Here is a 14,157-nt window from a genome sequence, read left to right as displayed (position 1 = left end):
GAAAGTCACTGTTAGAACTGTTAAATGTATCTTCTCTTTTAGCCTGACGAAATTTAACCTTATCTAGTGAGTTTCTTTGTATGATATATGCTAAATCGGTATTGTTTATACAAACGTATGTATAACTCCGCACGATTCATGTGTCCCTAAGACGTGCTTAAACAATTTGTTTTCAACAAATAAGCAAAGTACATTCTCGTGTACTAATATTAGTTCTATAGAAGGAAACTAGTTGTCAAAGTTACATCATCCCAGTTTTTCCTTCAATGCGGCACACAACTTTTATTTTGCAGTTTTAGTGTTCTTTCGGCAAATGACCACAAAGCACAGAGTCAAAGAAGCTAGTCAACTGTCAAGTGGTGTATCAATCAATTTATTAACTCTTTATAACTGAAAACGGAACCCAGCAGTGTCTGATAAGAGTTTAAATAAACATTGTTTTTAATTATAACTGATTTTTGAAGTGAATTCAAAAACAATTCAATGCAAAACCACGAAGATTTGAGTATGGTGCGATTCCACTTGGAGATGAGGGAAGGGAAACCAGATGCAGGGAATATCTGTATTCTGATAAGTTCAAAATCTTGAATGATACAAACTGCTACAGCTGGACAGGTCAAATGCCATAATAAAGGAAATCCCTATAAAACATTTCCAAGTTCCTGGCGATGTTATATTCCAAGCAGTACCTAATACAGCAGAAGTCCATTAACACAAAATAACAGCTATCATTTATTGAGCTCCTACCATGTGTCAGGCTCTGTACTTACTGTTTCACTTGCATTATCTGATTTGATCCTGACAGCAATCCCATGAGGAATATATTATTATCCCCACTTTACAAATGAGCTTCAAACAGGTTAAGTAAATTGCCCAGGGTCACAAAGTTAATAATTGGCAGAAGTGATATTTAAACCCAGGTCTCTTCGAATTCCAAAGACTTTTATTATAACACAGTACCTTCCAGTGGACAATGGCTATTCACTCAGAATTTGATTGGTGTAATTACAACCCAGTGTGTGATTTGGGGGGAGGTGTATGTGAGCATGGATGTGTGTGTACAATCCATATAAAAACCAATACTTAAACAGTTCCAGGAAGTATATGAAAGCTTTTGTCAAATATTCACTGGATTAAAAAGTAAACAAATTCGCAAGCTGTAACATTACTGTTTGGTATATAAACTGAGAAAAAAAAATCAGAAACCCATATTTTCTGTCACATAATAAACTGGTGAAAAGACATTAGATAAGTATTAACCATTTCATCTCAAATTTACACATGTCTAGGGCGCCTGAGTGGCTCCATCGGTTAAGCATCCGACTTCGGCTCAGGTCATGATCTTATGGCTTGTGAGTTCGAGCCCCGCGTCGGGCTCTGTGCTGACGGCTCAGAGCCTGGAGCCTGCTTCAGATTCTGTGTCTTTGCCTCTCTCTCTGCCCCTCCCCCGCTCACACTCTGTCTCTCTCTGTCTCTCAAAAATAAATAAACATTAAAAAAAATTTACACATGTCTAATGCGTTCATGTTTTTGTTTTCTAGCCATATCACAACGACGGTACCTCCAAGCATCGATCTTGCCATCTCCGAGCCAGCATCTCTAGAAGTGGAGGCCTAAACTTGTCCAATCCCAGCAGGTCTGGCAGCATAACACAATGCATAGCAGCCAACTGACTCCATCCTGTTAAAATGTAACATAGTATAAATACTTTAAACATTTTGGCATTCCCTAAAGATTTTTCTACAAATATGCCAAAAACCAAAAAAAAAAAAAAAAAAAAAAAAAAAACAGGGCAAATATGCTAAATTGTATTGTTAAGGATTTCCACTTTTATTAGATATTTTATACAAAGAATTATATCAAATGCAGTTCATCTCTAAATCAAGTAATTGGTACTTATAAGAACTTTCAAAGTCTTAAATAAAGATAAATTTCCTCATAAAGTACATTCAAATTCTACAAGGAAAACAAATTTCTAAACAGTCCCTCGAAGATAAAATATATTCAGGGTTGAGAAAGTGTAGAAATAAACATGTACTAGAGTAATAGACTTAAAACCACTTTCAGTTAAAAGGGCATTCACACAGATATCCAAAGATAAGTTCATGTCACTTAAGGCCTGGCCATCTGTGTATGACCACCTTATCAGTCAACAGAGATGTCTTCTCTTATCTGTCACAGGGCCTTTAATTAATACTTATCGACCTCTTTTCTTACAAAGTGAACCAGATATTTAAACACAATCATAACTGAGTAACATAACATCAACTTTGAGGGGAAATATGAATTCAGACATTTCATAAAATAAAAACTGGATAATCTAAAATTTACAAAATCTTAAGCATCATTAACTTTAATTTATGGGAATAAAAGTTATTTTTTCCAAAATTCTAATCCATAATATGAAACTTAAGTATATGAAGAAAACAAACACTGTAAGTCACTGCGATGTCTAAAAGCAACACTACCCAGACATTCTCAAATAGTCATTTTAACCCTGTTTTAAAGGTGTCTGAAAAATATATACATAATAAATGCTTCAGTCTTCCCAAATCACACATGAAGCCGCTATTAATCCACAATAATTACCATAACACCTTCTGGGGATAATATTTAAAGAAAAATGACCAAGAATGAATGCAAAAAGAATTGTCTATTACCATATACAAGCTGGGTTATCTGTGATCGCAGAATTTTAACAAATCAATGTTTTGAAGTAATCTAAACTGTAGTCTTCTAAAACAACAAGAACCCAGGGTGCCTGTGTAGCTCTGTCGGTTAGGCGTCCGACTTTGGCTCAGGTCATGGTCTCACAGTTCATGAGTTTGAGCCCTGCATCAGGCTCTGTGCTGACAGCTCAGAGCCTGGAGCCTGCTTTAGATTCTGTGTCTCCCTCTCCTGTCCCGTCTCCTGCTTGTGCGCTCTCTCTCAAAATGAATAAACATTAAAAAAAATAATAAAAATTTAAAAAATAAAATAATAAGAACCCTACCATAAAATTCAAAACTATTACTGGGATTGTTAAAAAAAAAAAAAGAGAGAGAGAGAGAGAGAGAGAGAGAGAGAGAGAGGAGAGAGAAAGGGGGAGAAGGAGAATGAGTGACAGATAAGCCACCTATCTAAAAATTCATCCTTTCAATAAGAAAATTCTCATCAACTGAGAACATATGATTACATAACTTAGGTGATGAGCACATACATTTTAGATTACAATTTCTTTCCAAAGAGGATATATATACGTATATAGAGGATATGTACATATATATCTATACACACGCAAATATATATGCAAACATAAGTTACCACCTAATAATTTCTTTAAGTGCTTTAATGTCTCATGAAAGTATGAAGCATATTTATGAGCTAAATTTTAATAGGATAATGATTCTCACCATGGTCCAAAGTCAACAGCTTTTTTTTTTGAACAAATTACTATCTTTCACAATAGCTTAACAAACATGACCCTAACTATTTTTGCTAAAACCCAGTCTTAACATACTAACCTTAGTACATGCCTATGACAGGGAAGCCAAACAAAAACTAAGTTACACTTTGGTGTTCCTGTGTTTTCTTTCCAAACGAGGGCTACTTAGAACATGAGCTCTCTATGCTTAACGGATATTGTACCATTCTTTCCAGTTGAATGGACTGGTAATGCTGCTTTTTAATAAAGAGTCCGAATCAATCTGGGTTACGTTTGAGATTTTGTAAATTTCTTTCTTTTTATATTATACATCCTGGTGAAGGCTGAGCCCATGATGTAAGTCAGAGCTCACAAGTTCTGCTAGGCTTCCAGGCAGTATAAATAATCCTCATGGGAAAAATAGGTTTGTGGATTCCATTCACATTTTCAGAGCTCCAAAAATACTTGCAACTAGTCTAAATCCACAGGGATAATATGGTAGTCTAACTACATCTTAAAAATTGAAATTATGGATTTTTGCCTCATCCAGAAACAGAAACAGTAAGGAGGATAAACAGGTGAATTCCTCACAGTCTGTAATCACTGGTGCTAATCAACATTCTGAAGACTTTTCATATGAGAATGTAGAGAGGCCCCTCACATCTCCCCCTCACCTCAGAGTAATGGTACATGCAAAATAAACTCATTAGTTCTAACACCAGAGATCACATGACAAACATCACTATGAAAACCAATCCACCTTTTAATATCTACTTCACATCAAAGATTGGCATCTCTGCCCTTCTTTAACAGCATTCTAGATTACAAGAAACACAATTATGCCAGCCACGAGTAGCATTACATTTTCGTAACTGGTCCTCAGCACTGACATTAGCAAATCAAGTTATAAAACGGAAACTTTTGGATATCACATATAACAAAACAGATAAATGTATAAATTAGATAAAAAGAACATGTCATATCAGAATAAAGCACAGACTGAGAGGGAGTTGTTAGAAAGTTGAGAGAGAATACCTTCATTTACTAAGAAACAGGTATGTAAAGCAGGAGTGGAAGCAGGGTCAGAGCCAGAGTGATCAGCATCAGACCGAGCGGAAATGACAGGAGCAGGAACTTGCAGAGAAAACAGAAGAAATAAAGAGGAGAGAATTGAGGTACAGCGGCTTCTGAAAAAAAGCTCAGTATTAGTGAAGAATGAAAAACAAAACTGGCAAAACATAGTAAATGGAGAACTGAAAAATGATGTTTTAATCAGAAGGGCATGATCGTCAAGGATTACAGCAGGGAAATGATACATCTGGACAGTAACCACATTGTAGTTCAAATTCTATTTAATATTCAAATTTATCAATGTATCAGCTAATATAAAAAACAGTTCTAAAACAACTAAGACTACAATGAAAAAATGACAGACATTAAGGATTAGCAAAAACATAATCCAATTTTTAAAATGTACCACATACTGAAAAGTTTTTGCTGGTCTTCATATTGTCGATTACATTTTTCTAATAATTTATTTCCTAACTTTACGTGTAAGTTATTTTCTTAACATCTGAAACCAACATCCACTGAGATCATTTCAATTTTCCACACTCATTTTATAAAAATACAATTTAAAACATACCAACTTGTATAGAATATATGTTCTTTTGTGAGAACAACCCTAACATAGCTTCACTCTTTGCAGTTTAAAAAATATTTTTTATGATACAAATGCTTTATATTATAAATTACTGAGTGTTCTAATCCTTATATAATACATGCAACAACCCGCACCCCACACCCCCAAAAAGTAATGTTACCAGGAAAATGTTTCAGCTTAAATTATCATATGAAAAGGCAAAAAGACCGTATGGCACACACATTCTACAACTGGAGGTCAATGTTAAGATTTAGAGGTCACCATTTGACACTTCCTTCCTATGGAGAAATTACCATATGTCATGCACAAGCATCTTCAAATTAATCCCTCTCCTTTCTTCTGTCATTGAACAGCAATAGGTTTGGGCTCCTGAACAGATTAAGCATTGTCCACTGAATGATATGTTTGTTTTTCATGCAGTGAAGTTCCTTTGTAGCTACAGGACAGCTGCATGAAAACAACTTTTCATAATTTCCACACAAATGCGTCATAATGTCAATCAGGCACGCGTGAGGTGGTAAACAGCACAACTAAGAGAAGCACATGAACAGTAATAAAAAGCAGGAAATCCAACTCCATAAACCCTAAGAAGCACACCTTGCACATATGAAAGTTTCATTTGGGAAATTATATATATATTTTTTTATTATCACAGGCCTGTTTTTTGTTCCTTATGAAATTAAAATGACTTCATAATGTTATGTTTATGAAAAACACAGAACTTTTAATGGCATATTTCATAAGATCTTCAAGAATTCTATTGTGATCTTAGAAAGAAATCTCAAATATTTCTATGTTCCACTTAATAAATTTTTCATTTTTTAGATCATTTTTAATTATGAATTCAGTTATTATGGCCTAGAAAATATTCACTTCCTTATGCAAAAAAGTTGGCAAGCCTGGTTGGCGAAGAGAAAATTGTCAGGCTTTAGCTTTCATGCTACCAAAATTGTTGACAGTTCCTCTGGTGATTTTCAACAAGTGGGACTTTTTTCCTTTTTAAGAGAAATTATAGAAAAGGAGAAATTATCATCATCCCTCAAAAGGCTGTGGTGACTGTGTCTGATTATTCTCTTAAGTGAGAGGACGCCAGAATTAGAACGTGAGGAAATTCAATACAAATGAATAAAAGTGCAGGACAGAGTGACCATTACCCTGGCCAGGACAAACAAGTAGTGGGATAAAAGCACATCTTCTCTAAGTCACAGCATAAAGGAAAGCAGAAATGCTACTGAGGAAACTGCTAGAATAAGTAATAATAGGTCTTAATAGAATAATGTTCAATATATGTAAGTTTATTTTTATAACACATGTAAGTTTGTTTTTAAAAATCTCTGCATCACCAAAAAATATTTCATTCAGCGTACTTCATAACTAAAACTGCAGAATCTAGAACTACTTTTATAATTAATTGAGAATACTCAAATTCTACTTGAGCTTTCAAAACTGTTCACACACAGAAAAAAAATCAGCAACAGAAATTTAAAAAGTACTACTTCTAAAATAAAAAGCTCAAGATTTAATGACAAATAAAAATCTGAAGAGGTCATATGTAGCACTGAGTACTAAAAATTTATACCATAAAGCATAAATGAGCATTTGGTTTCTTAAAAAAAGCGCAATGATAATGATCAACTGGCTTTCTCTTATTAAGGATTTAGTAAAACTTAAGGGCAAAGTCTCAACGCAACTTCCAGTGATGATAGAAGCGGCATAAGTTCTATTATTTTACCTAGGAAATGTCCTTAATTTCGCAGCTAAGAGCCTCTCTGACTACTTACTATCACATGAACAGATAGGCAAAGATAAATGAACCCATGGGGTTAACACACACGTCCACACATGCGCTCTCGCTTCCCATTAGATAGCATATACACATGTACAATACCCAGGGTTTTCTGTTTTTGAATAAGCCTATTTCAGTCTTCATATGAAATCGGACTCTGAATTCCAGTGTTCCCTACTGCCATTGTGACATGAAGAATGTATCAAGGACAGAAAGTGAACTTACTTTAGGTAGCAAGTTATTGGTCTAAACCTCATTAGCCTCCTGGCACAAGAACACAAATAGCCCTTTCAATACATTTTTTAGGCAGAAAAAAAAATCTAGAAGATAAAGATTTCTGTAAAACCAAACGCAATGCTTAAAGAAGTTTTCCCAAAGCTTAACACTAACAAATAATTAACACTATTTAATAATGAATCACTTTATCTAAAGAGCTGTGTGATAATCATGAAGCGTGGAGAGGGGTGGATAGAGGAGAAGGAGGCGTTCCACACTAAGTCTTCCATCCAAGAGAGATCTTAGAGTAACATCTGCCCTTTTATAAACTTCCTTTATGTCTACACTTCTATGTCTCAGGGAGTTGAGCATTCTCATCATCTTTTAAATCAACATGAAGCATTAGGATAAACTGTTGATCAAGCAGTCTACAGAAAAAAGGGTTTCCTTAAAACACCATGGAGAAAGAGCACAAAAAGTCTAACGGCAATAAGGAAGTACAAAGGTCCAGGAAATAGAGAGGATAAGCACCTACCGTAAAGCAGAACGAATTAGCAGCCCAAGATGCTGTCCTGACAGACATACATCAAGGCAAAATAACAAGTGCTGATAATGTTTGAAAAATAGTAACTCTGCTTCACCTACAGATCACCACTGGATTATATCAGACTTGGAATAAGTTCAGATGCAATGACTTGGTCTATAACTCCAGCCAGTGTTCAAAAAATAAAACTTAAAAAAATGTTTAAAAATCCCACTTCTGTAAAAGGTCTCCTTCATTACTAATATCCAAAATACATAAATGAGCTAAGACCCAAAACAATGGGGGCTGGGGGGGAGAGTCTGAAGTTTACTGCAGTGAAAGTAAGGCTATTAAAATTTTCTATTTCATTTAGTTAACAATAAGCCCCTACTATGTGCCAGATATTGGGCTAAGCATACAAAGAACTCCTAAAGATTAGCCAAAGTTACTCGGTTACTGAGAGTCTGGCAGGAAAAGCAAATAACTAGTTAAAATATTATCATAAATTACACTTGTCTGAATCTCCTCCGCTACATAGAAGCTCCTTGAAGGCAGAGATTTGTTATGTCAGCCTTGTAGATTCAGCACCTAGTTACTGACATACTGACACTAGAAACATAGAGAGAAGGTATCTATAGATCCATTCATTCAAGTATTTATTGAGTACCTTCTGTGTACCAGTCACTGTTCAAAGCACTTGTGCCAAATTAGTGAACAGAAAGAATAAAAGTCTGTCCTTTGAGCTTCCAAAGACCAAAGTGACATGCCAATTTTTATTAAAAGGCATATAAATTCAAACACAAAATTTTAAGGAGTCTTCAGGTCCATCCAATAACCTGATATATGTACTCCATATATGTTTCTTGCTACAGACCCTGGAAAAAGATGGTGAGAAATTATTGGTTAATTTACATAAATGATTCCTGAAATAATTTAACAATGACTACTTCCTACTTCAAGTTTAGACAACCTAAATTAAATACATTTCTGAAAAATAAAACAGCAGATATCGTTACATAACCTTAGAACCTTAAATTGCTTGGATTTGCTTCCACACCTACCACTAAGTAAAGACACAACTACCAGCACAGACACAGGGTCACAATCAAGATAAGCACTAGGGACACAGACCAAAGACTTATGCCGTGAGACTACTGAATTGATCAAGAGAAGTACAGTACGTCAGAATGTAGAGAAGCCTAAAGCGATGGGCAGATTTAGGGCTGTATAACCATGAACAAAAAGTTAGTTTGACATCTCTGATCCCTTTCTCAAGTGAGATGTTTTTTAAGCGCACAATTGAGTATCTAATAAAAACTGTCTCTATCAAAAAGTACATGACTTGTCAGTAAATGTTAATTATTGGCAAAGACTGAATTAACAAGCCCACTGCTAGACAAAATAAACCTCCTGTGAAGAAATTATTTTCCAATGAAATACCCGGATAATGTGTATGAGAAATTATGTTAGCTGAACTCTCCAGATCATCTTTATTCTCAGACCCAAATGTCTATGAAAGGTCCAATCCCCAGCTAAAGTCTTTACTCTGTATAGATTATTTTGCAGCTGAACAAGTATTAAGCCGACATGTAAGTGACAGTTTATCGAAAAGGAGCATATTCATGTTTGCAATCCAGCTTGAAAAATGGATTGTGAGTCAATGTGCACTGCACTGGGAGTCAGGAAAAGAAAACATAAGGAGAGGAAAATGTCTAAAAGAAAACCAAGGTAAGAGAAGTCAGAGCAGAAAGACAAAATATAATACCCTAACTGTTGAACTGTAGTCCAAGAACTCAGAGCTTTTGTCCATTCTCTGACCACTTCTTATCCTAAACTGGTTGTTTTATGTTCGTGAGTTATCTACTAGATACATAGATATAGATATAGATATAGATATAGATATAGATATAGATATAGATATAGATATAGATATAGATATATAGATATAGATATAGATATAGATATATAGATATAGATATATAGATATAGGTATAGATATAGATATATAGATACACACACACACACACACATACACATACACACTACTTAAGAGAGTATACATCAGAATAATCTTTCTAATGTCCTAAATAGAGATGTTTGGAGAAAAAAGTGCTCAACAATTTTTTTGTTAAAGAGATAATTACTCCATATTTTCAATATTCAAATACAAAGCGGGTTTCCTGATGGCATCCTAAAATATTTTACCGTAACTCTCACTACACGTTGCTAACCTTTATTTACTTTAAAAGATAAGCGTCTGTGCTATTCCAAATGGAAACTCCTAAGTCTACCTTAAATAAATGCTTTAGAAAAAGACTCAATTCTCTTCACTACTCTCAAAACATGACGCTTTATGAGAGAAGCAACATTAAAGCTTTCCTACTGTAACATTCTCAGAACTAACCAAGTGAGTAAACTGAATACTGTAATGGTGGTGAAGTACACAATGTATCGTGACAATGTCACAAATTACGCCGGACCCCTCGTATCTGCTGCTATGGTTACAGAGGGAGAAAACTGTCATCCAAGAAGAAACATCAACTATAAAGAATGATAATGAAGATGGTAATGATGAGGACAAGAAATAAAATCTCTAACAGGCACTGGTCTTAAATGAAGCTCTAAACTAATTAAATGAAGGAGTGTGGCCTGCCACTGATTTGTACTGTATAATCTGGAAGATATTTTCAGTGGATTTAGAACAAAAATACGTGTTATTGTAGAAAAAGCACAGATCTAGAGTTAAAAGGTGCTATTGTATCCTAATCATACCTCCATAACTAACCATACTTTAAATCAGTCTTTTAGCTTTGTGAACCCGTTTCCATTTCTTCCTGAAGTAATGGCTATAAAAATATTACAACACTGGGGCGCCTGGGTGGCGCAGTCGGTTAAGCGTCCGACTTCAGCCAGGTCACGATCTCGCGGTCCGTGAGTTCGAGCCCCGCGTCGGGCTCTGGGCTGATGGCTCAGAGCCTGGAGCCTGTTTCCGATTCTGTGTCTCCCTCTCTCTCTGCCCCTCCCCCGTTCATGCTCTGTCTCTCTCTGTCCCAAAAATAAATAAACGTTGAAAAAAAAAAAAAAAAAAAATATTACAACACTATGTAACATAAAGAATATTTACCTTGGGGTGCCTGGGTGGCTCAGTTGGATAAGCGTACGACCTCAGGTCATGATCTTGCGGTTCATGGGTTCAAGCCCTGCATCAGGCTTTGTGCTGACAGCTCAGAGCCTGGAGCCTGCCTCAGATTCTGTGTTTCCCTCTCTCTCTGCCCCTTCCCTGCACATGCTCATGCCCATGCTCTGTCTCTCTCTCAAAAATAAACAAACATTTAAAAAATAAAAGAATATTTACTTTATGAAGTAATAGTATATTTAGAACATTTTGGAGGCACCTGGGTGGTTCAGTCAGTGAAGCATCCGACTCTTGATTTCAGCTCAGGTCATGATCTCATGGTTCATGGGTTCAAGCTCCACATGGGGCTCTGTACTGACAGTGCACAGTCTACTTGGGATTCTCTCCCTCCCTCTCTCTGACCCTCCCACGTGCTTGCTCACTCTCTCTCTCTCATCCTCTCTCTCTCTCTCAAAATAACTAAATAAACTTAAAAAAAATGTTTAAAGTAAAGGGAGAGGACCTTCCACTTCTGGCCAAGATGGAGTAACATGAAATAGACTTATAATACCATCTAAAATAACCCCCACCCAAAAAATACATAAAAAAACAACAGTTTCAAGCCACTGGACATCAAATGATGATGGACTAAAAGTGAGGAGTTGGGAGACAAACAGCTCTATGATTACCCCCATTTATTGCCTTGTTGGGAGTTTCTAGACCAACATATAGGAAAGAGGATTTAGGAAGAGCCCAACAGTTTCCCTGAGCTAAGGAGACAGAGCTGAGAGTCTCAGGAAACCAGAGCAGCCAGAATCCACAGGAAGAGAAGAGAACTTCAAAGATCAAGGTTCTTCAGATGTCCCCCTCAAACATTCAGCAGAGCACAATCAGTTCATGTGTGTGAGGAAACTACTAAAGTGTATGTGTGTTGCTCCCACTAGCCAGACTGGAAAATTCAGAATTCATGGGGTACCAGATACTCAGGAAGGTCTGGCCCGAGTAATGGGAAATTAGCCTTAGAACATGACTCCACACCCACCTAACAAATCATAAAAGCAAGACCAGAAAAAGATCAAACTGCTTCCAAGTAACTTAACTGCATCCAGAATATAGCTTAAAATTTTTTTATAACAATATAGAAATATTCAGTACCCCACAAGGTGAAATTCAAATATCTGCCACTTAACAATGATTACCAGGCACACAAAGAAGCAGGAAAGTACAGTCCATAATGAGGAGAGGAAAAGTCAATTAAAAACAACCCCAAACTGACAGAGATGTCAAAATTATCAAATAAGAGTATTAAAACAGTTATTATAACTGTAATTCATATATTGAAAAAAGTTACATAGAGACAATGAGAATATAAAAAAAAGACTCAATTCAAAATTGTGAACATGAAAATCATAATATCTGAGATGAAAAATACACTGATTGGGCTTAATAGCAGTTTGGATATTGCTAGAAAATATGAATGAACTTGAAGACATTGCAACAGAAACTACCTAATCAAAACACAGAGAGGAAAAAAATCCAAAAATAAAGCATCAATGAGCTATGAAACAATTTCAAGTGGCCTAATGTACATATAATTTGAGTCCAATAAAGAGAGAAGAGAGGAGAGGAAAGAAAGATTATTTGGAGAAATAATGGTGAGAAATATTTTAACTTAATAAAAACTACAAAAGTAAGCTTAATAAACTGCAACCACAAGAAACATAAAACTACACCAAGAAGCCTCATAAGCAAATGGCTCAAAACCAAATAAAGAGAAAATCTTTACAACAAGTAGTAAAAAAAAAAACTTTTTAAATGTTAGTTATATACAGAGATAGATACAAATGGCATCAGATTTCTTGTTAAAAACGATGCAAATGAGAAGACAATAAAGTATCATTTCTAAAGTACTGAAAGATACAAATGGTCAATGTAGAATTCTATACCAAAATATCTTCCAAAGTCAAAAGCAAATAAAGATGTTTTCAGACATAAAGCTGAAAGAACAGCAGACCTTCACTACAAGAAATGTTAAAGCAAGTACTTTAGACAGAAAAAAAAAAAATTATACCAGATAAAAATCCAGATCTATACAAAGGAATGAAGAGCAGCAAAAATGGTAATTACATACATAGGTAAATATATATGGTTTTTGTCTATTTAAATCTCCATAAAATACAACTGACTATTAAATAATAGTGATATTTAAGGTTTATAATATACCAAAATGTAAATCACAAGACAAAAATCGCACAAAGGCCAGGAAGTAAAAAATGCAAGTAAAACATTTTACAATTTTTATATTTAATGTTAAATGGTAGGGGCACCCGAGTGGCTCAGTCAGTTAAGCATCCAACTTTGGCTCAGGTCATGATCTTTGATTGTTCAGAGTTTGAGCCCCGTGTCAGGCTCTATGCTGACAGCTCAGAGCCTGGAGCCTGTTTCAAATTGTCTCCCTCCTCCCTCTCTCTCTCTCTCTCTCTCTGCCCCTCCCCGACTCACTCTCTCTCAAAAATAAACACTAAAAAAAAAATTTTTTTATATGTTAAATGGTAATAATACCACTTAAAGGTACACTGTGATAAGTTAAAGATCTATGTAAACTAGAAACTCTAAAATTGCCACTAAAATAACAAAAATTTAGCTTATAAGCCAATAAAGGAGATAAAGTGATATAATAAAAAAAAAAAAGATTCCATTAATCTGAAAAACAGCAGAAAAAGGAAAAGAAGGAACAAAGAACAAATGAGACAAGGAGAAAAAAGAGCAGAAAGATGGACTCAAACCTAACCATGTCAACAGACACATTAAATGTAAGTGGTTTAAACACTACAGTTAAAAAGCAGGCCATGTTGTCTATAAAGAAACACACTTTAAATGTAAAGATGCAAAATGGGTGAAAAGTAAAAGGATGGAAAAATATACACCATGCTAATAATAGTAACCAAAAAATGCTAAAATGGCTACATTATTATAAACAAAGTAGGTTTTCAAAGCAAAAGATATTATCAAGGATAAAGAGATCATTTCATGAGACAAGTAAAAACAAAAAAAAGTCAGTAAGAAATAACAATTCTAAAGGCTTATGTGCCTAATAAGAGAGATTCATAAAACATGAAGCAAAAACTAACATACAGATGCAAGGAGGAGTAAAAAAAATCCACAATCACTGCCAGACTACTCAGGAAAAGAAAGAAAATTCATAAATTATAAATAACAGAAATGGGAGAGGGGATATCTTTTCAAATCCTACATATAGGATATTAAAAGAAAAATAAGAGAATATTAAACTTTTTGCCAATAACTTTGACACAAACTACCGAAGTCCACTCAAGATGAAATAATAATTAAAAAAGAAAAACATCTAAATAACCCTAATCTATTAAAACATCTAAATTTGCAGTTAAGACCCTTCCCATTGAGAAAACTCCAGGTCCACATACTTTCACTA

The 14,157-nt window shown here is 35.0% G+C and overlaps 1 protein-coding gene across 8 annotated transcripts in view; it reads right to left on the bottom strand.

Moving 5' to 3' along the window:
* WDR7 (WD repeat domain 7) overlaps positions 1–14,157 on the bottom strand; it is a 354,920-nt gene that overhangs the window by 233,068 nt on the left and 107,695 nt on the right. For 7 of the 8 annotated variants that reach the window (XM_045042404.1, XM_045042403.1, XM_006938939.4 and 4 more), the window contains 2 exons: positions 4,439–4,537; positions 1,562–1,680 (listed from right to left, as the gene is read on the bottom strand). In XM_045042404.1, the coding sequence (XP_044898339.1) occupies positions 1,562–1,680; positions 4,439–4,537 (218 nt within the window). The remainder of the gene's footprint in view (positions 1–1,561; positions 1,681–4,438; positions 4,538–14,157) is intronic. The other variant, XM_019815334.3, reaches the window with a different exon arrangement.

The sequence above is a fragment of the Felis catus genome, chromosome D3 (genome assembly GCF_018350175.1).
Source record: "Felis catus isolate Fca126 chromosome D3, F.catus_Fca126_mat1.0, whole genome shotgun sequence".
Lineage (NCBI taxonomy): Eukaryota > Metazoa > Chordata > Mammalia > Carnivora > Felidae > Felis > Felis catus.
Note: the sequence above shows the minus strand (reverse complement) of the source record. Positions and strands in the feature narration are given on the sequence as shown.